This window comes from Amphibalanus amphitrite, unplaced genomic scaffold (genome assembly GCF_019059575.1).
Source record: "Amphibalanus amphitrite isolate SeventyFive unplaced genomic scaffold, NRLGWU_Aamphi_draft 002213F_arrow, whole genome shotgun sequence".
Lineage (NCBI taxonomy): Eukaryota > Metazoa > Arthropoda > Thecostraca > Balanomorpha > Balanidae > Amphibalanus > Amphibalanus amphitrite.
Window position 1 is genome coordinate 20,528 of NW_024883703.1, and position 26,380 is coordinate 46,907.

A 26,380-nucleotide genomic window follows, 5' to 3' on the forward strand; every position below is an offset into this window, starting at 1 on the left:
TAAAAAGCTGCTAAAAACAACTAACTAATTCAGCATTCCTAACGATAAAACCCATGCATTAGTATTTATGAAGCCAGCCTTTTTCCTCAAACGGTCACCCAGTCCGTCATTTCCATCCTCAGGACGTTCAAACCCCTCTCCTCCACTCCGCAACTCTCAGTCCGGGCTGGACAGGCAACTTTACCTCATGCGGGCTGCTCCCTTGGAGCTGGAGCGGTACCGCTGCTCCCAAGGGAGGACACTCGTAGCAGAGAGCGGTGAGTTACTTGGGGGCTGGTCGGTCTTTCCTTTGGGAGTCTGGGACGAACTCAGCCCCGGTGACTCACTAGGTTACATGCCCAGACCAAATGTCTCCCCCTAATTCAAATTCCTAGCATCCTTCCGGCTCGGAAATGGTCTTGTCAGACCGAAAGGGCCTATCCCAACAAAACAAACCTCAAAAGGCCCCAGCTTACCGAACACACTTTCTGTACTCAACAGTCGACTTTCGTCCTTATTATCCATACCGTAAACAGCTTACCCTCCAAATTTTGTCCAAACAGACCGATCTCAGTCCCGTATTTTCCAGGTATTTTCTATCTAGGTATTTAATATTTTCCACCTTTTCACTTCAGGAGTACCTACTTTCATAGTGACTCGGCATTTTCGTAAATGTTGGCCCGAAATCACGGGAAATTCAGCAAACAAGGAAATACCTTCCAAAAAACACGTCAAAACATCCAAACGTGAAACGTATATTACTTTCTGAATAACTTTGTGTCGTGAAGTGTATCGGGGCCGGGCACGCAGTTGGTGGTGCCGGTCGTCACGCTGTTAGGTACCTACGTACCTAGCGCTTTATTGCAGAAACCGTCATCTTGACCTTCGATCACTTCATATAAGATTGTCAGTAAAAATGGCCTTCACAACGAGTCACCGATGACCAAGACCTGCTCCCCTTCCTAAAAATCGTGTATTGACCTGTCCAGTCTCAAGAAACGCCAACACCAATGACCAAACCACATCTTGATGTGCTTACAGGCGTTAGAGAAAACCAAAACCTAGCCCCACCCCGATCAAGGGATCACGATATAGCCTAGAGATCGTCAGTGGACAATGATGCAGTGTCTAAGACTCTAAGGTCATATGTTCACTCGATCAGTTTGAGGTCTTTGGCAACAGTGTGTGACGAGACGTGCATCATGTACTGCTTATTTTTCTCGTATGTATCGATGGTACGTTCACGCACATCCTCCCAGGCGTAAAGATCACGGTACAGAGGGCGGACGAACTTCATCCTGCCCTGAGTGGTGACCATCTCGAGTGCAGCCGGCACCTGGTCTATCCACCTTCCGGCGATACACAGCCGCAGCCAGCGGAAACGAATCTCGGCGTTACCGCGAGCGTTCATCCCGTACAGTTCCTCCATTTTCTTCAGCTTGGTGAGAGTCAGCGGTGGCTCCTCCATCAGCTGAGCCAGGAACTCGACGATCTGGTTCGATGATAGTGCATCGAGATCGGTACTGGTGAATGGCGCCTCCTGGCTGTCATCCCAGTCCACCCAGCGACGGCACAGCGTGCTGCACGCGTCTGTGAGCGATGTGTCGAAAGTGGGTTCGTAAGGCGGCATGCCGGGAGTGCTGAACCACGCCTTCCAGTCCACCTGGGAGAACACTCCCTCCTTCACCTTGTCCGAAAAGAACTCGAACAGAAATGAGCAGAAGTCTTCAGTGTCAAGCGTAGTGAATTTGTATTTCGCCACGTATGCCTTGAGGAAGGGCTCAAACACCTCCGGTCCGCCGACCAGCTGCTCAAGGTACCATAAGAGCGAGTGACCCTTCTCATACGGCACACAAGAGAAGGCGTCATCAGGGTCGACGCCTTCCAGACGCGGCACCAAGCACGTCAGTGGGTCATCCTTGCCACGTGTACGAATGGCTTCCTTCAGCCCCTTCCATCCTCCGGCAGCAGACATGTGTCTTGCGGGCTCCCCGTGCATTCGACCTTGGATCTTCCTCTCGACGAACGTCGTGAAGCCCTCATTGAGCCAAAAATGCTCCCAGTTGCGATTGGTGACGAGGTTTCCAGTCCAGCTGTGCGTGATTTCGTGGGCTACGACGTCGGCTAGTGACCGATCTCCGGCGAGGAGGGTGGGCGTGACAAAGGTTAGACATGGGTTCTCCATGCCACCGTATGGGAAGCTAGGAGGAAGCACTAGAAGGTCATAGACACCCCATACATAGGGCCCACAGATGGACTCTGCTGTCTCCAGCATCTTCTCCGTTTCGGCGAACTCGTTGGCGGCCTTGTCCACTACCGTTGGCTCAGACCACACTGAGCAACGCTCTCCAAGAGACCGTGACTCCAACTGGCCAACAGCTATCGCTATTAAGTACGCCGGCACAGGCACGGGCTGGCGGAAGCGGAACGTGGTCATCTCGCCCGACTTTTCGCTGCCATCACGCAGGCCGGACATGAGTGCGGTGAGCTCCCCCGGCACGGTCAGCTCGGCCGTGTAGGTGAACTTGACAGCCGGCGTGTCCTGCACCGGCACCATGGAGCGACAGTGGATCGCCTGGCACTGCGAGAAAACGTACGGGTGGGCACGGCCGGCCGTCTGCTCCGGCTCCAGCCAGGCCAGTGCCGTGCAGCACGGCTGCGTGCTGTAGGCGACCGACACCTGCACCGACTGGCCGGCGGGCAGCTGCACGCGCAGCGGCCGACCCAGCGCCGGCTGCGGCTCCCCCTCGGTCCAGGAGAGCGGCGCGCCCGTGGCGGCGTCAGTGACGGCGGTGATGGTGAGGTCGCGCGTGTCCAGCACCACGTGCGTAGCGGCCGGGTCACGCCGCTCCACAGTCAGGTCGGCGGAGCCCGTGAGCACCCGGCTACTGAAGTCAACACGCAGCTTGAGGTGGACGGCCGTGACAACTGACTGCTTTGGTAAGGAGAATGAACTCGGGTCGCCCTCCGGCCATTTTTGAGCAGACATGACTTAGGTCCACTCTTGTTTTATCCAGAGTTGCAGTAGATAAGAGTCCTGGAAACAGAACAACACTTGTACAAACAAGCATGCTGAGAACAAGCTTTTGCTACTTTGTGTGAATGAGCCATTAACAATGCCTGTGTCTTGAAGCCTAAAAAGACTGAGAACATATTGAGAACTCAAGCGAGGCAAGCTGATGCATCATGATATTGGTCCCAACTCCAAGTATTTGGATGATCACTGACCAGGCAAGTGAATCACCAGTGCTTACTACATGATCACCTACCTTTTTTTAAAAGCATGGGGGTTGACATATTTTAGGCTTGATATACAGAACAGATTTTGACAAACCACAAAGGCAGCATGATGCCAAATGCCATTTGCGGAAGCATGACCATTAGGTATATTTTATCACAATTAGCATCATCTTTAGACCAATGTACATCAATGAAAGTGCGTAACCATCAACTATTGAGTCCTGGCAGCTAAAGAAAATAGTGTTAAATACTAAATAGCAAGATATTTGTAGTATCAAGTAACACCACCAATGTAGTTGAAAAGGTCTCATTAGTCATTACCTACTGCATCAAAATCTATTCATATAAAATAAACTCACATCTTGAATCAATGCCTACATCAGCAGCTGCAGCAGGTCATGCATTTTATGTTCTATTCTGAATTTCTGAGCAGAATATTTGATAAGTAGGTATATTATTTATTATCATCAGTGTAATAGTGTAGTGACCGACGTCGCTATCTCCTTCTCGTGCCGCACCGCCTGCCCAGCCAGAGCCTCGTGTCCCTTCACCGAAGACTGTATTCACCAGGTATTCACTTTCCAGCAGTCCCTTTTATGCCCTCTGTACACGTCCGCAAAAACCATCACGCAGTCACCACTATAGAGGACAACATAACTGTGGCGCACAACAAACTGAATAGTCTCTTCCAAGGCCGCGGATAACGCAGTCACTAAATCACTGCCGTATCCGATACTACATATCCCCTCCCTTAAGGAATCCCCACGGTTACATGATACACAGGTGTACTTTACCCCGGACTATAACGGTCCGGCGCGTAACGACGCCGACCGCGGGCCGAGGGCTGCAGCTCGCGATCCGTCCGCCGCGCCGACCTCCGGGGTGACCCCGAAGCGACGTCGCTCGCCCCCGAGCAGTCGGGCCGGCCCTCCACCGACGGCGACGACCGGCGGCCAGTCGGCGATCGAGCCGCACTTCGCCGGGTCCGTCCCGTAGTCGGCGTCGACGTGACGTCCGTCGGCTCCGGCGTCGCCGGCCCGGGACCGGCCCCGGGCAGCGCCGCCCGGTCCGCACGGGGCGGCGAGCACCGTGGAGGCGAGACCGGCGGCGGCTCCGAGCCGGCGCCCGGCCGCGCCGCCAGGGGCGCGCTCAGCGGCGACGGCGCGTCAGAGCCGACTTGTCCGGCCTCCGACCGCACCGCAGGGGGCGCGCCCGGAGCGCCGGTCGGAGATTCCCCATCTGGAGCTCGTTGTCCGGTGTCCGGAACGCGCGCCAGGTGTGCGGAGTTCCACCTTGTGCCGTTCTCCAGCTCGAACGTGCCAGCGGCCACTTGCCGCGTCACCTTGAGCGGCTCTGAGAACTTGCGGTCGTCCTTCCTGATGTGTCCCGGTATCTTCACACGCACCACGTCTCCAACCTGGATCCGGGTTGGGCGGACGGCCTGCCGGCTGTTGTAGTTGCGGCGGTTCCGCCGCTGTTGCCGTTCAACCCTCCGGTGAACTTCTCGGTCGGGTGAAGCAGGTTGGCCGATGACTGGTAGGTCGAGCCGCATCACCCGGCCGTGTAGCAACTCAGACGGCGCCCTGCCGGTCGTGCAGTGTGGGGTGGCCCGGTACCTCGCCAGCTGCAGCTGGAGGTACTGCTGCAGCGACACTTCGCTCTGGTTAACAGCAGCCACGAACCAGGTCTTCAGCGTCCGGTTGAACCGTTCCACTGCGCCATTTCCTCGGGGCCAGTAGACGGAAGACCGTCGATGCTCGATGTTCCGCTCCTTGAGGTAGGTACGGAACTGGTTGCTGGTGAATTGGGTGCCGTTATCTGTCACGATAACGTCCGGATATCCCTCCCGGGACCAGACAGACGACAAGATGCGGATGATGTCCGATGTCGTTACCGTCGACGTGAGACCCACTTCAACCCACTTGCTTCCGTAATCGGTCAACGTCACAGCGAACCGCGCGTGTGCTGGCGCTCCGGGCAGCGGTCCGACGACGTCCAGTCCCAGCTGGGACCATGGCTTGTCCGGGTAGGGTACCGGTTGCAGCGGCGTCTTCCTCACCGCCTGGCTGAGGACCTTGTCGCTGGCCTGGCAGCGGTCGCAGGCGCCCACCAGGGCCGCCACGTCCTTATCCATCCCTGGCCACCACGAGAGGCTGCGCAGCAACTGCTTGGTGCGTACGACCCCATCATGGGCCCGATGGGCTGCTGACAGGTACTCCGCTCGCAGTGCGCTGGGCACTATCACCCGATCCGGTCCTCGGAGGATGACGTCATCAGTGCGAACTTGCAGTTCGTGACGAACAGCGAAGTACGGCTTCACCTCCGGCGTGCAGCGCTTCGCCGAGTCCGGCCAGCCTCTGGCGATGACGTCCCTCAACTGCTGCAGGACAGGATCCGTCTTCGACTCCATTCGCACCTTCTCTTCGGTGAGGACGGCTTCTCCTGCGGCTGCCTCTGCATAGACGAGCGCCACGACGTCCTCGCCCGAGTCGTCCTCTGACGGTCCGGGGCAGCTGAGCGGCAATCGAGACAGGGCGTCTGCCACGGGGACGCTCCCCGTGCTCCCAGCGGTGTAGACAACCTCGTAGGCGAACGGCTGCAGACGCGCCTGCCACCTGGCGATCCTCGCTCCGGCTCTGCCGGAACACTTCGGCGAGAGCAGGGTGGTCAGTGCGGAATGGTCGGTCCGCAGGGTGAAGAATCTCCCCCACAGGTAGAGCTTCCACCTCTCGATGGCCTGGACGGCGCTGAGGGCCTCACGCTCAGACACTGAGTAGCGCTGCTCGGTGTCTGTGAAGCTCCTCGACCAGTACGAAACTGGGTGCTCCGTGCCGTCCGGATGCAACTGAGCCAGCACCGCCCCGGCGCCCCGGTCAGAGGCGTCCGACGTCACGATGATCGGCAGTGCAGACTGGAACGGCTGCAGGATCGGACGACTGGTGATCAGCCTCTTCACCGTCTGGAAACTCTCTTCAGCTTCTTCAGACCAGGTGAACTTCACGTTCTTCCGCAGCATACAGGCGAGAGGGCGAACGACGTCAGCGTAGGCTGGGATGAACTTGGCAAACCAACCGGCGAGGCCCATGAAGCTCCGCAGCTCCTGCACGCCCGTGGGCCTCGGCGCGTCCCTCACCGCCTGCACCGTGGAGTCTGACGGAGTGATGCCACTTGCTGTCATCCGGTGACCACAGAAGTCCACTTCTGCAGAGGAGAACACCGATTTCTCCATGTTGATGGTGACGTTTGCAGCTCTCAGTCGGTCCAGCACCTTCCGTAGACGCTCGTCATGCTGTCTTCGGGTCTTCCCAGAGACGAGGATGTCGTCCATGTAATGGCCACATCCAGGGATGCCATCCAACAGGTCATCCAGCAGCTTCTGGCAGGCTGAACCAGCTGACACCAGTCCGAACGGAACCCTTCGGAACCGCATCAGCCCATCATGAGTGATAAAGGCGGTGATGTCCCTGCTGCTCTCCTGGAGGTTCAGCTGGTGGTACGCAGAGCGCAGATCTAGCTTCGAGTAGATGACACCCTGAAGACGGCTTTGCAGCTCCTCGATGGTCGGCAGAGGGTGTACCTCGGGAACAATCTGGGAGTTGGGACCACGTAGGTCCACGCAGAGGCGAATCTTCCCATCTGGCTTGCGAGACACCACCAGAGGGCTCACCCACTGGGATGCATCGATCCTCTCGATCACCCCAGCCCTGAGAAGACGCTGCAACTCCTGGGAGACCTCTTCCCTGACGGCGAGTGGCAGCCTGCGCAGCCGGTACGCAGTCGGCACAGCATCTGGACGAAGGACGATGCGGTGCTCGTACCCGGTGATGGCTGGCAGCTCCGCTTCTGCAGTCACACTGTCCACAGAACAAGAGGCGGGGTGCAGGGTCAGGCCACTGTGACTCTGGATGGACAGACCCAGGGCTTGCATGAGGTCAAGTCCCATCAACCTCTCTGACGATTTCGTCTCCACCAGGTAGAAGGACACTTCCGCAACTGCATCACCATGCTGAACTCTCACTGGCAGAGTGCCAACAACCTTGAGCGGGGTCTTGCCAAACCCGAACAGCTTTGCATCACTGGGGTTGTACCTGCAGCCCTTGAACATGGCCCGCGCAACATCAAGGCTCAGGATTGAACATGTTGCCCCAGTATCCACTTGCAACTCAACTTCGTGACACTTCTCTCCTACAGATAGAGTCACTGGGCACTTTACTTTACTGAGGTTCTGTGCTTGGCATGCTAACACAAAGGCTTCTTTGACCATACCTCTGCTCTTCGGACATTGTGAAGGTCTGTGGCTGGACTGGGCTGCTGTGGCACCTGCTGCGCGGTCCGGACACATGACCGCGAAGTGTCCCCTCTTCCCACAAACTCGGCACTCGGCACGCCGGGCTGGGCACTGGAGAGATGCAGCATTATGGTCAGTACGGCCACAGCTTCCACACTTTTTCAGGTTCGGACCCTTGGGTGGCTTGCTTGGGGACACTTTGGCAACAGACTGAGACACATCGGGATGGTTCATCATCATGTGCGACTCGTGAATTGAACGCTCAAAGGCTTCTGCAGTAGTCAAGACTTTCGCAAGAGTTAGCTAACTATCCTGCAAGAACTTCTCCCGGAGGCGAGAGTGCAAAGTTTTCTCCACCACCACGTCCCGAATTAACTCATCTTCCATGGGCCCAAACTTGCAGGTTTTCGCAAGCCCCCGCAACACAGACACATACTCAGCAGTACTTTCTGTGGGCAGCTGTGAACGCTGTCTGAAAGCAAAACGCTCCACAATTACGTTCGCTTTCGACACAAAGAAAGAGTCGAGTTGGCGAATAGCAGCAGCAAACTCGGTCTCACCTTCTACCTTGACGCCCTCAGGCAAGGTGTCAAAAATTCGCTGGCCCTCTTCACCCAACGCAGAAATCAGAAGGGCTCGCGCAACCCTCGGCGAGATAGGTGCACCCTCACCCGCCGCAGCCACCAAGAAAATGTCCGTAAAGTAATCATGCCATGTTTCCCAAGGCTTCGCAGGCTTGCCCGGCAGCGGCAAAAACGGCGCAGGCAGCGGCACGTCGTAGTTAGGCATGAGCACGGCAAAATCAAGATACTGGCCTTAAAATTAATACCATCTCATGCTCGTCGCCATAATGTAGTGACCGACGTCGCTATCTCCTTCTCGTGCCGCACCGCCTGCCCAGCCAGAGCCTCGTGTCCCTTCACCGAAGACTGTATTCACCAGGTATTCACTTTCCAGCAGTCCCTTTTATGCCCTCTGTCCACGTCTGCAAAAACCATCACGCAGTCACCACTATACAGGACAACACAACTGTGGCGCACAACAAACTGAATAGTCTCTTCCAAGGCCGCGGATAACGCAGTCACTAAATCACTGCCGCATCCGATACTACAAATAGGTAATGTGCGATTGTGTAAATGCTAGATAGCACAAGTACTAAAAACACAATCAGTTAAATACTTTGACAGGATTTTTTTTGATAATTCAAAAAAAGCAAGATGCACGAAAATGCTACCCAGACCTTCTTTGATTTGATACATTTTAAGTTTGTTTCATCAATCAAATTTTGTGTCCTTTTAGGACAAAAAATGTCTTCATTTGTTTCAGCACAACAGTGGAGTTAGCTTTCTCTCCATATATGATACCGCACAACAGATAACAAGGTAGATAGGTACATACTGCCTTGGGTACATCTATGCATGGACCCTGGCCCAAATTTTCAAATTGTTATTGCAGATGCCAGCTATTGATTCTTGGTTTATTAGTTAATTCTGTACAGAATGCTATGGAAAAAAAACGTTTCAAATTTGCCAAGAACTGTAAGCACATTGTTTTGTATTCTTTACAAACAGATCGTGCAGCCGTGCAGCGTGGCGAATGGATCAAGACACGTAGAGTAAAATCAGTTGCTCTTCAACTTGCTGTAAATATTGCTTGATGCATGCTGCATGAAGTGCATGAGTCTGCACGTCACACAAGGTCAAACAAGTGACCCTGCAAAGCTGTCTCTGGGTCTTCATCAGCTTCTGCAAAGCTTCTGTGCCTGTTCAGGGAGTACTTGCTCTGCCGCTGAGCACTGGGTCCTGTCTGTCTCCCTGTTGTGGTCCTGTCTGCACCTTGCATGCCTGCACAGCCTGCATTACTCACAAAATGCCACTAAACAGAACACCACCAAGGTCCCGCCCAAATGGTAAAACTCCAACAAACCAGAATCCGTCCCCGGATCATGTGAGTACGGTGGCTAATACAATTGGCCTCCTACCCCTTGATGTTGGCACCAGTGTTTCTCCTACGGTTGTACGGGCTAACCATGGGGGCAATCTCAACCCCTCCATCTGTCCAGGCGGACCAGGCAACTTGACGTGCCACCTGGAAGTGAAAGACTCCCAGCAAGGGGTCCAATGCGATCTTTGTGGAAACTGGTTTCATGCATTTTGCCAAGATATAGCCAAAGCCGCCTACAATGCACTGAAAAGATATGATGTACTGTCATTTATCTGTGACTCATGCCGAAAACTTCCAAATCTCGGCAAACTTCAGCCCAGGTCTTGCATGAGTGAGTCAGCTATGCAAACAGAGAATTGTCAGGACCAACTCCAGCCAGCAAACAATGACCTTCTAGCTGAACTAATTAAGAAGGTGAACAACCTTGAACTGGCGGTGAAAAATCATTTGACAGCAGGCACTGCTGCAGATCAAGGAAGCCTGCCCCCATCTGAGAAGCAAACACTCTCTGCAAGAGATGGCCCAACATATGCAGAGAAACTAAGGGGGCCCCACTTGCAACCTCACCCCCCACAAACACATAGTAGCTACCCTTCCCAGGGTGCACCTCAGATGATTCAGCAAGCAACAGATAACTACCGTAGAGTCGTTCGTGAAGAGCTTCGAGAACTAGAAGAACGCAAGAAACGTCAAAACTCTCTGGTCATTAGGGGCCTCAGGGCTAAGACTGCAGCTGAGGCAGCCGCCAAGTTTGGCGAAATATCAGAGCTTCTGATAGGTGAGAAAGTTGTGCTTTCTGAGGCATGTCAAATCAAGAATGATACAGATCTATACCGGGGAAACGTCCACAACGTCAGACAAAGAAATCTGTTACTTGAACACGCACGAGAACTCAAGTACACCTCTTACTCACATGTATTCATCCGAAAAGATCTGACCTATACCCAGCGTCAAGAGCTTCAACAAAGGCTGGCAACTCGGCCACGGCAGAGTGAGTGGCACCAGACAGCACCCCGCCAAGCCCAACATCCAACAGTTGATGGTACAACAACAGTGTCAAACATGCCCAACGCTCAACACCAACCAGATACTGAGCCATCAGAGACACCTGGTGAGCATTCAAGTACAGAAGAAACTGTTCCGAAACAGCTCGAAACAGGCCCCCCTCCCCGTCCACCAAGGGACCAAGGGATCACGGCCACTGAAGCTCCAGCCTGTCAAGCGGCTCCCACTCAGCCAGACCCCCCACGAAGTGACAGCCCACCCAGGAACTCGGGAAACTGAGATGGCATGGCCAAACTAGCCACACTCAAGTTTTAAACTTTGCACATTGTAATGTAAATGGCCTGTGCACCAAGTTAAACGTTCTTCAACACATCCTCAATATGCATGACACCACTGACATACTGCTAATATCAGAAACTCACCTAACCCCAGACGTTGGAGATGCTGTTGTAAGAATACCTGGTTATTCACTTCTGCGCAATGATAGTGGGGGCTCAAGTATACATGGTGTTTGCGCATACATCTCTGAAAGACTTCAAGTTGAGGATGTTGATTCATCTTACCCCAATGTCATCATATTTCATCTGTCCGCCCTGGAATTGCATGTGGTTGCAGTATACAGGCCACCCTCGAACTCACCGGAACAGAATGACATGCTAATGGCATTCCTGCGTCAAATATGTACTGGCAAAGAACTCATTCTCATTGGAGATTTGAATCTACCGACCATCACTTGGTCACTTGATTCTATGAAGCCCATCTCTTCATCAGACTCGAAGTTTTTGGACTTGTTTGACACACTTGGACTCACCCAGTGGATCCATGAGGCAACATTTCCACGATCAGGGAACATATTGGACTTGATTTTGACAACAGAATCAGACAGGATAAATGAAGTAGAGGTGAGGCCCCCACCACCTGGCTGTGACCACTGCAGTATCCACTGTCAGTACACATTCGACAAAGAAATTTGCTCATCATCACACGCACCTGGTCACATACTCTGGCACAAAGGACAATACAATAATATCAACAACGTCCTCAGCGAGGTGGATTGGGATGTTGAACTTGCGCACCTGAACGCAGAAGAGGCCTTCAACAGGCTCCTTCAAGTCCTACAGCCACTGATACGCCAATATATCCCCATTTCTAATCGCAACAAACCAAAGAGCAAAGTCCCCTGGAAGACTAATCCTCCGACATCTCTCAAGACGAGACGTACCAGGGCATGGCAACAATACAAGCGTGCTAGATCTCTACATGGTCGTAAATCGCACATCACTCAAGATCTCCTCTCTTCATTTATGCGAATCAATAAGGAGCTTCACCTCTTCACTTTCTACTCGCAAGTGGAATATGAAAAGTCGCTACTTCTGAAGATGAAGGAGAACCCAAAGCTACTACATGCTCACCTCCGCAGCAAGAAGAAGTTCCGCTCCTCAGTAGGACCAATTCGACTTCCTGACAGCACCACAACTGACAGTCCAATTGAGATGGCAGAATGTTTTGCCGAAGCTTTCGCCAGTGTGTATCGACCTGAAGTGCCGTCACACCCAGCACCTCACCAACAGTGTGATGGAGCACTTGAATCCGTCGATTTCGACTCTGCAGAGGTGAAGAAGGTGCTGATGGATCTCGACGTGAATTCTGCTATGGGCCCAGACGGTCTTCATCCCCGTTTTCTGAAAGAGTGTGCAGCTCACCTGGCTCGCCCTCTATCCAGGATATTTCATCTCTCACTGGAAGAAGGATCACTCCCCTCACTCTGGAAGCTATCGATCGTGGTACCAATCTTCAAGAAGGGGTCTCACGTCGATCCTTTGAACTACCGGCCGATCTGTTTGCCATCAGTCCCCGCAAAATGCCTGGAAAGACTGATCTCTAATGGTTTGAACATCTTCCTCAATGAAAACAACATCTTCATCGATCACCAATTTGGTTTTCGACCAGGGATGTCTACGGAGGACCAGCTTCTGTCCACTTACGAGTATATATCAAGTGAGATCGACAAAGGGAAAATAGTTGATCTTATCCTCTTTGACTTTGCAAAAGCATTCGACGTTGTCTGTCACCATATTCTGCTAGACAAGCTTGGGCACATAGGCATCGGGGGAGACCTTCTAAGGTGGCTCAAAGAATTTCTATGTGACAGATCGATGCAAGTGGTCGTCAAAGATGCATACAGCGCACCAAGATACGTCAAAAGTGGTGTACCCCAAGGGTCAGTCCTCGGCCCAGTTCTTTTTCTAATATATATTAACCACATCGCGACAAACCTTAAATGTCACTACAAGATATTCGCAGACGATCTCAAAATATACACATGCATTGATAGTTCGAACATCGGCCGTGACACTGCAAGTCTGCAATCTGATATCAACCTTCTCCACGCAACCGCCAAGTCATGGGGATTACACATGAATTCAAAGAAGTGTGTCACTCTTCGTTTCAAGAGACGCTCACACATCTTGGATAGACCCAGCTATACCCTCGATGGACGTCAACTTCCCGATTCAGTCGCCCAGGTTGATCTTGGAATACTCGTTGACGACCAACTGAAGTTCCATGAACACAGCAGAACAGTGACAATGAAAGCCGGCGGCGTAGCCCACAACCTCCTGAAAGGCACAGTATGTAGAGAACCTGAATTTATGATACACATACTTAAAACGCACATCAGGCCTATTCTGGAATATGCGTCGCCTGTCTGGAACACTGGATATGTCCAGGACAGGAAAAGGCTGGAATCAGTGCAAAGGCTATGGACCCGCCAGATAAAGGGACTTGAAGGCAAAGAGTATGGGGACAGGCTACGAACGCTCGACCTTTACTCCATAAAGGGACGACTACTGAGGGCTGACCTGATCAAATGCTGGAAAATCTTCAACGGAAACTGTCCAATACAACCTGCAGATCTATGGGATATCTCCCGTGACACTCGTACAAGAGGTCACCCGTTCAAAATCCGAGTGAGCCGCAGTCAAGTTGACGCCAGAGCCCGCTTCTTCTCCCAGCGTGTCGTCCAAGACTGGAACTCCCTGCCGACCTGGGTGGTCACATCCAAGACACTGAAGGAGTTCAAGTCTGCCTTGGAAACCTGTCTCGGAAGTCGACTATTTGATTATCTCCAGTAGCTGAAAAAGAAACACACCCAATCAATCCTGCCTGTCCCTGGTAGGCGCCCCCTCTTATCAAGCAAGAGTGGGGTTATACGCGCCAGGGACTCCCATCCCCGCCCTTGTTCCTAATTCCCTCCCCAAATCCTCACTATCTTGTCTATCCATTCTGATTCATCTCATTCTCCATATGTTACTCACTTCATCGCACATCTTAGTCAACACTTCTTTTGTTGTTGCAAATTGCACAAAGACTACCTCCACCAGCAACAACTATACCCAAGCAGACGTACCATTCCAACCCTTAACAATTGCACAGTCCAGTTCTGAATGTCCTGCTTATCTATTGTCCGGGTTGGCACGTCTCTCTTCGACACGGTTTCCTGTCTAATAACCCTACCACCATCTGGGCAATGAGCAAGGAAACCTAACAGGTGAGTTCAACAGGTGAGAGTTTGGTGCAACCAGGGGGGTACGCTCCGGCTGTTAAGCATTATGAAAAATGGTGACAGACGTTTGTGGAGGATTGTCGACGAACTCTTGTTCCGTGAGCAGTACTTACACGCTAGCGGAAAATTCACCAATCAGCGCTCGGCGGTACTCGACGCTGATTGGTCCGACGCTCGTGACGAAATTGCGGGGGACCGCAGTTATTCTCTATGGACCCGAATAGGCTTTTGGATTTCGGAGGGGTTTCTTTAAAATTATATGCTGTTTCGAGCTGTTTTCGAGTTGAAATATATTTCTTATGACTGTTACCTATATAATGGCACCATAAAATCATGATTTTGATAAATATTACCGATGAAATATCGGCCGAAAAGACATGCTGTCATGGTACGGACTGCCCTGCGGCTGATGTGGGGTCCCTAATGCCAGCGTATGGTAATAATGGGGTGACGAAGGGTTATTGGAGACTCTTAGAGCCCCATCAGCATTCAGCATAGGGTCATCAGAGGCCGGGAACGTCCATCAGGGGTCTGAGTAGGCCTGTCATAGGGGCATACATGACACATCATGGCCCATGGGTCAATGTAGATCCATGGGGCCGTTGAAGGGCCAGCATTGTTCAGCGTGGGCTCGCAATTACCTCTGATGGGCAATGGGCATATGCCGTGCCCCGATGGACTAACGCTGGCCCCTGATGAACCATCACCAGCCCCTGATAGGTCTACAAAGCCCACTGCTGGGTCTAAATTGCATTCAGCATAGGGTCATCAGAGGCCGGGAACGTCCATCAGGGGTCTGAGTAGGCCTGTCATAGGGGCATACATGACACATCATGGCCCATGGGTCAATGTAGATCCATGGGGCCGTTGAAGGGCCAGCATTGTTCAGCGTGGGCTCGCAATTACCTCTGATGGGCATATGCCGTGCCCCGATGGACTAACGCTGGCCCCTGATGAACCATCACCAGCCCCTGATAGGTCTACAAAGCCCACTGCTGGGTCTAAATTGGTCACTGATATGCCCAAATGGGCCACTGAGAAACCCGTACAACATCCCCTGACTGCACCTGCTGGACCAGTGCCGTCCTCTCATGGGCCCACCACAGCTCTTGAATGACCTTTTCAAGTCCCTTGAAGTGCCTTTATTGGCCTAAATGGCCCCTGATTGGCTTATGTGGTCCCTATTGGTCCTATATGGCCCCCATGAGCCCTCAACGTCCCTAGACGGCCTTACATTATATGTCACTGGGCCCTGTTGGGTCAGCACCGGCCCCTGATAGGCTTGCACTGGACCCACCGGGCCTATACCGACCCATGAAGGGCCTATGTCGAGCCCTCATGGGCCTCCGATGACCACACGCCGGCATGTGTGGCCCCATCAGCAGTGGTCCGTCTATCCCATGTACTTACGGTCTTTTTGGTCGATGTGACACCGGTAGTATATAGAAATGTTATGATTAAATGTCGTTATTACACAGTCAAAAGTCACAGAAAGAATATCCAAGCTCAAAAATGGCCTCAAACCCAACAAAAACTGGTACAAATCCCCTTCAAAAGCCGTAAGTCTATTAAACGCCATAGGGGAATAGCTGCAGTCCCCCGCAATTTCGTCACGAGCATCGGGCCAATCAGCGTTGAGTATTGCCGAACGCCGATTGGTCGATTTCCGCTAGCCTGTAAATGCTGCTTGCGGATATAGTTTTGAACAAAAGAGGGTCGCGGCTACTAATTATCGCTTGTCACCACTTTTTCGTCGGGAGCGTTCTACCTGGTTTATATAGCCTTGGGTGCAACCAAGGCTATATAAACCAGGTAGAACGCTCCGGGAAAAAAGTTGGAAACAATAAATTAGTTGCGGCATTCCCTGATGACGCGAATGTGGGTCAGCGGCCGGCGGCCGGCGGCCGCTAACACTGTATGAGGATGCATGCACGGAACTTTTGCTTGTTGGAGATTGCGCTAGGCAGATAAATGTTAATGTTAGGATATGTTTCGAAAGTAAATTGAACGACGCTTCGAACGCCGTCAATGAATTTGCGATACGACGACTATTTGTTTAGTTAAAGCCGGCGAACTTTTACCTTCCGACCGCGCGGGGAGGCGATACGGTGCCACACTGACGGTTTTTACGATAACTCAAAATTCTTTTGAGCTAAAGAGCTGAAATTTGACATGTACAATCTTTTGATCAAGCTGGATCTTCTGGTACAAGTCGCATATTTAAGGTACGTCAGGTTGTTGACCTATGTTATCGCTCGTGAGCCTCTACACAGTCCAAAAGCAACACAATTTCTGGAACTCAGTGCCAAGAAATCCTTCACAGAAAGATGACACTCGGCAGAAAGAAGAGCTGTCGGTTTCTTACCGTTCGTATGTGTCGTGTTTTCACAAGAGTTTAGTAAGGTCAGGTCCCTCACGTGACCTCCCCTCATAACTCAATAGGTTTACTATCATAGAAGCGTTTATCAATCGCCGGAAATCTTAGCCAATCCCACTGGACACTGGATCTATACCCACATGGGGCCCTCCTGACTGGCCACTCCCTCTGAAATCCACAATAACATTGGGCTGCGGCCATGGTTATGTATTAATGCTTTTCACTAACAGAAATACAACAACTTCAACCAACACAGTGCACGCCGCCACAACAGTCCGACCCACGTCCCTGATATCGACTAGCACCCGGCCGGATGCACATACGCGGAGCCAATCATTCCGAATGTGACCTGCAGCTTACAATTGCTGTGTCGCATGGCGCATGGCACAGGATGATTCCTAGCAGCTGTCGGCTGGAGTGGAGAAACAGCACGTTGCGACACACCGCGCCGGCGACAGAGCTCAGCAGGCCTGGTTGGAGGCTGGAGCCGGAGGTAAGGACGGACACAGGCACAGACATTGCAGGACAAATAACAGGATGTCAGTTAGGGATATAATTCAAGACGAATGATTCAAGACGGCCTGAAATAATGCAAATTTTGCTCACTTGGATACCAACTTCAAACTTGACGTTTATAGCACCACGGAAACAATGGGCGCACAGGAAAGAAACAAAAGATGGGGTGTTTCTAACGCAAGGAAGTAAATAGAGGTTGCATATGATGGAACAGCCGAAGTGCAGACAAGCACATATTTTTGGTAATAGCTATCAGCCTATCAGCTGTCCTACTACTCTTCTCCTTCATCAACTACTGGACACATCTGAAGCATCATATATAGGTAGCACCAATGTCCATAACAAATGCTTGGAAGTAGTTTTATGAAGCCAAGGGAAATACATGCTAACATGCCTACATCATGCATGTAAACTCAAAATTACACAGACATGACAAAGGAAGCTTATGTAAAGAGAGTAGTTAGCAAAAGCATTTCATAGTTAAAATAATTCAAAACTGCACAGTGCACACAGGACAAACATAAAAAGCAGTAAGTGTGCACTTTGCTGTTCAGTTATGCTAAGAAATAGTTCAAAACAAAATACATCTTTTCATGTTTACTGGTTGTTCTTCTATGCCACTTCACCCATATCTTGATTACAGATGGGCTGTTACTGTAGGCTGATGAAGTGACACTTGGTTGCCTTTGTGCGAGTTTCAGTTGCAGCCTCCTAGGTACTGCACTGGAAAGCAGATGAATGCCTCTGAAAGATAGGAATATAGGCAAAGTTAGCTGTAGTAGTGTAGTGTCAATGATAATAGACATGACATTTTTGTCCTTTACATACATTTGTTGAAGTAAAAAAAGGTACAAAATAAATTGGTTTGTTTCAAGACACGCTCACTGCACAAAGCCGCACAGACATTACACAGGCATATGAAATTGGTACACATAAAACTTGATGATTAAAAAGGTCAAAACTAGCAATAATAATAATTGAAGTAAAAGTTACAATCACAATCATTTCATTTAAAATGACATGACATAAGTCACAAGACGCAACGCATCCTATTCACTAAAGAAAAGTTTCTATGCTTTCATTATCCTCCACATATCAACCAGCTTGATACCAGGCTGTGCAATAGTGGGTACATAACCCTATGTTGCCATTTTATTAGAGCAAGTGGGGTTACAACAACAATGCTAATGTCAAACCCACATCTGCAACCCGTACTGCAGTTTCAATCACCTTACAAGCACACCTTCTGGCAGTTTGATAGGCATAATGGTCATTACTACCTTCTCCTCATATTCAACACATATTCCCTTTATACAGATACAGTTAAGACCTGGTTATGGCGGCTCTCTCTATCGTCTGGAGGTTTCGAAAGATGCTCTCCAGAGATGGCGCTAGTAAATTTGGCTGACATGACGTCATGCTAAAAAGTGATGGGTTTTGTGAGAGCAAATGTAATAATAGTTGAAAATTTTGTACTTTTGCTTAATTAAGAAAAATAAATATACAATTGTTCAAAACAGCGTTTTCCTCATTCATCCTTCATTGTTTCAAGAGGAATATAGACAGTTTAAATCTTTTTTCTTGACCGCAATTCGCACACGCACTAAATTAAAAGCTGGAGTTTTGTGCGTTCGTAGATTGTGATTTGAGAAAATAAGTTGACAATAATCTTTTGCACTTTTGCTTTACAATCATTTTCAATGCAGATAAATGCATTGATTATTCGAAAATAGGCATATCTTTGAAATATTATGATTTTCCACAAGCAAATTTTCCCAAAAACTTGAACTACTTACAACTGACGAACGCATCCAATAATCTGGATGTCTTAGGATGAGTTCGTCATTTTTTCCCAAGGAAATACGATACAGTTCAAGCTACTTTACCGATTTATTAGGGTACTTTTGCTAATGAATTAATAAATAAACGACAACAATTAATCTCATTATCAACCATACTCGGAAGAATTTTCTTCGCATAAGCGCGAACACATCCGCGCTTTCATGAAAAGCCACGCCTGTAGATGTCAGGACTGCTGCTTTATGTTTCGCAAGGTGGCGCAGCGCGCAGGGTACCGACTACCGAGGCTGAGGTCTCCAGACTCTCCACCACGATTTAGCTTGGAAATGGCCGATGGGGAAGGTCTCACCCAAAAAACGGACGCCCTTTTACACAGCTGCATAAAGAGAATAAATTATTGGCATAGCTGACCACACGTTCCCTCCCCCTCTCCGCCCCAGCTCAATTGGAAATATCGCCTATTTTCCTTAGTCAGTTATATTCTGACTAATTTCTCACTCTTCCCAGTAAACCTTAACATGCATGATGCAGATGTCCACTGCGTAAGTCGTGTGCTTCCGTAAGTGTGCCAACTATATAGTGTTGCCTACACTCTACAGTGCCTACTGCTTCCCCATTGTCGTTATAATTGGTGATTCTCAGGTCAAAAGTTACACAGTGGTCTCAGAGAACAATCGTTTCAACAAATTAACGATTCAAACCGTTGCATTCTACTTATATTCCGGTCAGTTCTGCTACTAAACGATTCCGGCAAAACACTCTTTAGGTTATGTATTAGCGAACCACCACACAAAATTCGCCCAATCAATGGTCAGTTATTACTGCTGGGCTGAACCGTCATACGCTATATAGCCTATTGCAGTCAATATTTTCAGAACGATACTGACTGACGAAACACAACGTATTCGCGGATTCGCACATACGTTGGCACCCAGGTGGCCTGTCAGCAGCCGCACAAATTGAGATGGTACACCGTAAAGCATGCCTTTCCACACAGGCACAAGCACAGGGACACAAATTCTCAAAATCCAAACTTATTCCAATACTGGTCAAATACGAATAGGCATAAAGTTTTGAGGTTTTCTCATGTTCATTCTTCTTTCAACACACGCGGCAGACTGCAGCAGAACATCTCACAGAGCTGGATGCAGTCATGAGCTGGGACACGGTTTGTGACCAATGACCGATCGGGGGTGCCAGCCTCCTCCCGGCACGCGATGCACTGGCCGCCGCGCAGTCGATGTCGGGGCACCGCCGGCATTCGCCGACAGGGTTCCATCCGATTCGGTGTATTGCTGGCAGCCCGAACAGTGACCCACGCGAAGCTGTTGGACGTCGATGGCCGATGAGCGATGCCCTTCCGCGACCGGCGGTGGCAGTTGGTCCCACATCAAGAACAGATACCAGTCATGCGGTCAGTCGGCGACGGCGCTGTCGCGAGCCGATCTGATGGTCGCGCGGTGGGCGTTGCCGACGTCCACCGGGACCGTCGACTGGGGGAGCGCGGCCGCCTCTTGGCCGCCGCCTCTGGTCGGCGCGCTCGTTGCGCTGTGGGACGGCATCCACTGCAAGTCGTTCACTGTGAAGCGGTCGTTTGACCGGGCCTGGCAGGCGGGGAAAGGGGGCCTCAGATGAAGTAAAACTATCCCTCAGGCCAGCTGCCTCTCCACCTCACCATGGCAGATAAGCGGACACCCTCGTGATCATCGCAGCGATGATTGCCAATTGGTGTGTCATTATGGGAGAGGATGTCAGCCTCCTTTGCAAGATAGTCTGCCTTTAATATAGTGCAGCCCGACCCATTGCCTGTGGTGCAGACTGGGCTTGATAATGCAGTGCAGGACACACCAAACGTAAGCGGCCATCTGTACCCCCTGTGCAGTAGGGCTGACTCAAGAGCCCAGAGTTGCCCTCCCCCCACCATTCTGTGCACGTGATAACTGGATGGGACATGCCATGGTCAGCATCTGTTCAAAAGCTGCCCTCAGCATGTAAAGCTCCACTGGCATGCTCAAGCATGGTCACAGTCAGTTCTCACTTCTCAGTTGAACCTCCAATGGAAACCCATCACAAAGTAGAGATCAGGGCGCCTCTCACACTGCAGCACACTCAACGACTGAGGCACCATCTCATCACTTGCAGGTGGTTCTTGCCAGGAGCAATGCCAATTGCCAGCCACGCACATCAGGTGATAACAGCAGTGTACAACTGCAATCTACAAGCATCCATGTTCTTTCTGATTTTCTCCTGTTAAGATCCACTGCCATGCATGAACTTGATGGGCTTTTGTTGCACTCCTCCCATGTGCAGACAGGTTTCTGCTGAAACAAAGCAAAGCAAATGTGATTAATAATGGCCCTGTTTCACCATCCAGACACTGTGTGCACTGGTAGCTACGGCATACCATAGCATCACTCAAATGACGTTGCATGTGATCTCTTAGTTTATGATGAATCGCGTTTGGAACAGAGTGAGAGGTTCTGAAAAACCGTACCAAGAACAGAGGTTTGAGTTCAAATACTGCTAGCATGCTGCTGGTGCTGGTACTGCAGCGTGCTAGCGTTCTGGGATGCTGTCATAGCTTCGCGTCACAGTGAAGTTTGTTGACACTGCCATGGAAACCCAATGCTCTGACACACGCATGACGCAGCGCACTGCAGTGCTCTGCCGTGAATTTGTGAAACACCACCCATGAACGTCGGTTGCATGACCAGGATCGGAGCAGTGTGGCAGACAGTGATTTTAATTTTAATTGCACTTCCTAGAGATTAAAATGTTGTTGGTGAAATTGCTATTCATTATTCCTATTACCATTGTCTAAATTTCACATTTCAAGACAGCATCAGCATTGACATGTTATATAAAATAAGGTTTTGACTTCAGGTGGTCCCGGGTTCAGCTTGAGCTATTAAGTAAAACAAGGGCAAAAAATTGTCAAAAAAAATATTTTAAAAAAATACCTGCCTTCATCAACACCTCATCTAATCTAACCTCATCCTCATCTAACAAGGCCCTAAAAGCAAAAACCGTTTGAATAACAATGTAATATTTTGCAACCGCTGCACCATTACTGTCACGTACGCTATCCCTAGATTGGTTGCTGGTAAGTAGTGGTTGTCGTCATCAACTCGTCATGCAGCAGCTGATTGGGATGGGCGGGGCCTATTTTTATCCAGACGATAGAGAGAGCCGTTATGGCAAGCATTTTCGAGAAAAGATAGGATAAGAGTCCAAGACAAAGGTCGAGAGAAACAACACCAACATAAAACACCGACTATATAGCACTAATACTGTCAAATTCATAAAAATATATACGTGAGTCGATCAGAAATTCACTGTAGATTTCGAAAATGGTGTCAAATGCCACTCAAATACTCGGCTCTCTCTATCGTCTGGATAAAAATAGGCCCCGCCCATCCCAATCAGCTGCTGCATGACGAGTTGATGACGACAACCACTACTTACCAGCAACCAATCTAGGGATAGCGTACGTGACAGTAATGGTGCAGCGGTTGCAAAATATTACATTGTTATTCAAACGGTTTTTGCTTTTAGGGCCTTGTTAGATGAGGATGAGGTTAGATTAGATGAGGTGTTGATGAAGGCAGGTATTTTTTTAAAATATTTTTTTTGACAATTTTTTGCCCTTGTTTTACTTAATAGCTCAAGCTGAACCCGGGACCACCTGAAGTCAAAACCTTATTTTATATAACATGTCAATGCTGATGCTGTCTTGAAATGTGAAATTTAGACAATGGTAATAGGAATAATGAATAGCAATTTCACCAACAACATTTTAATCTCTAGGAAGTGCAATTAAAATTAAAATCACTGTCTGCCACACTGCTCCGATCCTGGTCATGCAACCGACGTTCATGGGTGGTGTTTCACAAATTCACGGCAGAGCACTGCAGTGCGCTGCGTCATGCGTGTGTCAGAGCATTGGGTTTCCATGGCAGTGTCAACAAACTTCACTGTGACGCGAAGCTATGACAGCATCCCAGAACGCTAGCACGCTGCAGTACCAGCACCAGCAGCATGCTAGCAGTATTTGAACTCAAACCTCTGTTCTTGGTACGGTTTTTCAGAACCTCTCACTCTGTTCCAAACGCGATTCATCATAAACTAAGAGATCACATGCAACGTCATTTGAGTGATGCTATGGTATGCCGTAGCTACCAGTGCACACAGTGTCTGGATGGTGAAACAGGGCCATTATTAATCACATTTGCTTTGCTTTGTTTCAGCAGAAACCTGTCTGCACATGGGAGGAGTGCAACAAAAGCCCATCAAGTTCATGCATGGCAGTGGATCTTAACAGGAGAAAATCAGAAAGAACATGGATGCTTGTAGATTGCAGTTGTACACTGCTGTTATCACCTGATGTGCGTGGCTGGCAATTGGCATTGCTCCTGGCAAGAACCACCTGCAAGTGATGAGATGGTGCCTCAGTCGTTGAGTGTGCTGCAGTGTGAGAGGCGCCCTGATCTCTACTTTGTGATGGGTTTCCATTGGAGGTTCAACTGAGAAGTGAGAACTGACTGTGACCATGCTTGAGCATGCCAGTGGAGCTTTACATGCTGAGGGCAGCTTTTGAACAGATGCTGACCATGGCATGTCCCATCCAGTTATCACGTGCACAGAATGGTGGGGGGAGGGCAACTCTGGGCTCTTGAGTCAGCCCTACTGCACAGGGGGTACAGATGGCCGCTTACGTTTGGTGTGTCCTGCACTGCATTATCAAGCCCAGTCTGCACCACAGGCAATGGGTCGGGCTGCACTATATTAAAGGCAGACTATCTTGCAAAGGAGGCTGACATCCTCTCCCATAATGACACACCAATTGGCAATCATCGCTGCGATGATCACGAGGGTGTCCGCTTATCTGCCATGGTGAGGTGGAGAGGCAGCTGGCCTGAGGGATAGTTTTACTTCATCTGAGGCCCCCTTTCCCCGCCTGCCAGGCCCGGTCAAACGACCGCTTCACAGTGAACGACTTGCAGTGGATGCCGTCCCACAGCGCAACGAGCGCGCCGACCAGAGGCGGCGGCCAAGAGGCGGCCGCGCTCCCCCAGTCGACGGTCCCGGTGGACGTCGGCAACGCCCACCGCGCGACCATCAGATCGGCTCGCGACAGCGCCGTCGCCGACTGACCGCATGACTGGTATCTGTTCTTGATGTGGGACCAACTGCCACCGCCGGTCGCGGAAGGGCATCGCTCATCGGCCATCGACGTCCAACAGCTTCGCGTGGGTCACTGTTCGGGCTGCCAGCAATACACCGAATCGGATGGAACCCTGTCGGCGAATGCCGGCGGTGCCCCGACATCGACTGCGCGGCGGCCAGTGCATCGCGTGCCGGGAGGAGGCTGGCACCCCCGATCGGTCATTGGTCACAAACCGTGTCCCAGCTCATGACTGCATCCAGCTCTGTGAGATGTTCTGCTGCAGTCTGCCGCGTGTGTTGAAAGAAGAATGAACATGAGAAAACCTCAAAACTTTATGCCTATTCGTATTTGACCAGTATTGGAATAAGTTTGGATTTTGAGAATTTGTGTCCCTGTGCTTGTGCCTGTGTGGAAAGGCATGCTTTACGGTGTACCATCTCAATTTGTGCGGCTGCTGACAGGCCACCTGGGTGCCAACGTATGTGCGAATCCGCGAATACGTTGTGTTTCGTCAGTCAGTATCGTTCTGAAAATATTGACTGCAATAGGCTATATAGCGTATGACGGTTCAGCCCAGCAGTAATAACTGACCATTGATTGGGCGAATTTTGTGTGGTGGTTCGCTAATACATAACCTAAAGAGTGTTTTGCCGGAATCGTTTAGTAGCAGAACTGACCGGAATATAAGTAGAATGCAACGGTTTGAATCGTTAATTTGTTGAAACGATTGTTCTCTGAGACCACTGTGTAACTTTTGACCTGAGAATCACCAATTATAACGACAATGGGGAAGCAGTAGGCACTGTAGAGTGTAGGCAACACTATATAGTTGGCACACTTACGGAAGCACACGACTTACGCAGTGGACATCTGCATCATGCATGTTAAGGTTTACTGGGAAGAGTGAGAAATTAGTCAGAATATAACTGACTAAGGAAAATAGGCGATATTTCCAATTGAGCTGGGGCGGAGAGGGGGAGGGAACGTGTGGTCAGCTATGCCAATAATTTATTCTCTTTATGCAGCTGTGTAAAAGGGCGTCCGTTTTTTGGGTGAGACCTTCCCCATCGGCCATTTCCAAGCTAAATCGTGGTGGAGAGTCTGGAGACCTCAGCCTCGGTAGTCGGTACCCTGCGCGCTGCGCCACCTTGCGAAACATAAAGCAGCAGTCCTGACATCTACAGGCGTGGCTTTTCATGAAAGCGCGGATGTGTTCGCGCTTATGCGAAGAAAATTCTTCCGAGTATGGTTGATAATGAGATTAATTGTTGTCGTTTATTTATTAATTCATTAGCAAAAGTACCCTAATAAATCGGTAAAGTAGCTTGAACTGTATCGTATTTCCTTGGGAAAAAATGACGAACTCATCCTAAGACATCCAGATTATTGGATGCGTTCGTCAGTTGTAAGTAGTTCAAGTTTTTGGGAAAATTTGCTTGTGGAAAATCATAATATTTCAAAGATATGCCTATTTTCGAATAATCAATGCATTTATCTGCATTGAAAATGATTGTAAAGCAAAAGTGCAAAAGATTATTGTCAACTTATTTTCTCAAATCACAATCTACGAACGCACAAAACTCCAGCTTTTAATTTAGTGCGTGTGCGAATTGCGGTCAAGAAAAAAGATTTAAACTGTCTATATTCCTCTTGAAACAATGAAGGATGAATGAGGAAAACGCTGTTTTGAACAATTGTATATTTATTTTTCTTAATTAAGCAAAAGTACAAAATTTTCAACTATTATTACATTTGCTCTCACAAAACCCATCACTTTTTAGCATGACGTCATGTCAGCCAAATTTACTAGCGCCATCTCTGGAGAGCATCTTTCGAAACCTCCAGACGATAGAGAGAGCCAAATACTCCCATTCGCATGTACAAAGCAATAAAACACTGACCTTCAATTCCGCGTGCCATTCTCCATAGGCCACTGTGTATTAAATAACGCGTTCACTGATCGCAAAAAATGAGACCCACATATGACGCGTTTGCTACCAGCCAATCAGCGCTCGAGATGCCGAGCGCTGATTGGTGGAGAGGGCCGTCATTAGCAGTCCATTACATGTCGTTTTCCTTGAACATGTGCGTAAGCGCTGATGCTGCTCACGGGCTGTTGCCATTTTTCGTAATGCTGAAGGCACGGGAGCGAACCCCCCTGGGTGCAACGACAATAAAAGACTAAACCCCGATCAACGACAAAAACCCAGACCCCAACCCTGAGTTTTCAGTTCAGTTTGGCTCGCCTTCACTCACGGGCGTTTGGTCTATAAATTTGTTGGTAGGGGTAACTTCCTAATGTTAATTTAACACTCAATATACCCCTCAATTATTGATCTGCGCTTACCAGTCGCCGGCCGGTCCTTATTTATAAACCCAAGGCCATACAAGCTTATAATTTATAAATCTCTGCGGCCAAGGCCGTATTCTGCGGCCTGCGCAAGGGCCTGCGACGCTGCCACAATACATGCACAATACCGCTTATGCCGACGTGACTGT

At 50.0% G+C, this 26,380-nt stretch overlaps 3 protein-coding genes across 13 annotated transcripts in view; all 3 read right to left on the reverse strand.

The window, feature by feature from the left end:
• The window catches only part of LOC122376626 (McKusick-Kaufman/Bardet-Biedl syndromes putative chaperonin-like), a 39,923-nt gene extending 13,593 nt beyond the window's left edge, over positions 1-26,330 (reverse strand). Inside the window, exon 1 of the mRNA XM_043356511.1 lies at positions 26,229-26,330. The gene's annotated coding sequence lies outside the window, so the exon portion shown is untranslated. The remainder of the gene's footprint in view (positions 1-26,228) is intronic.
• LOC122376625 (leukotriene A-4 hydrolase-like) lies at positions 719-26,380 on the reverse strand. Of its 11 annotated transcripts, XM_043356497.1 has the most exons (3): positions 3,888-4,106; positions 3,249-3,447; positions 719-3,016 (listed from the first exon to the last, which is right to left on the reverse strand). In XM_043356497.1, exon 3 carries the CDS (start codon positions 2,966-2,968, stop codon positions 1,130-1,132), a length of 1,839 nt encoding a protein of 612 aa, XP_043212432.1. In that variant the 5' UTR covers positions 2,969-3,016; positions 3,249-3,447; positions 3,888-4,106; the 3' UTR covers positions 719-1,129. The 11 variants fall into 11 exon arrangements, with proteins under 11 accessions (XP_043212432.1, XP_043212437.1, XP_043212442.1 ...); XM_043356502.1 differs by lacking the exons at positions 3,249-3,447; positions 3,888-4,106 and adding an exon at positions 26,360-26,380; XM_043356507.1 differs by lacking the exons at positions 3,249-3,447; positions 3,888-4,106 and adding an exon at positions 9,054-9,074.
• Positions 4,010-7,630, reverse strand: LOC122376628 (uncharacterized protein K02A2.6-like). Its single transcript, XM_043356514.1, has 2 exons — positions 7,486-7,630; positions 4,010-7,073 (listed from the first exon to the last, which is right to left on the reverse strand). The coding sequence occupies exons 1-2, from the start codon at positions 7,500-7,502 to the stop codon at positions 4,010-4,012; spliced, it is 3,081 nt and encodes a 1,026-aa protein (XP_043212449.1). The 5' UTR covers positions 7,503-7,630.

Bases quoted from the DNA above. Each gene is read 5' to 3' on its own strand.
- LOC122376625 (XM_043356502.1), bottom strand. From the start codon at position 2,968: ATGTCTGCTCAAAAATGGCCGGAGGGCGACCCGAGTTCATTCTCCTTA.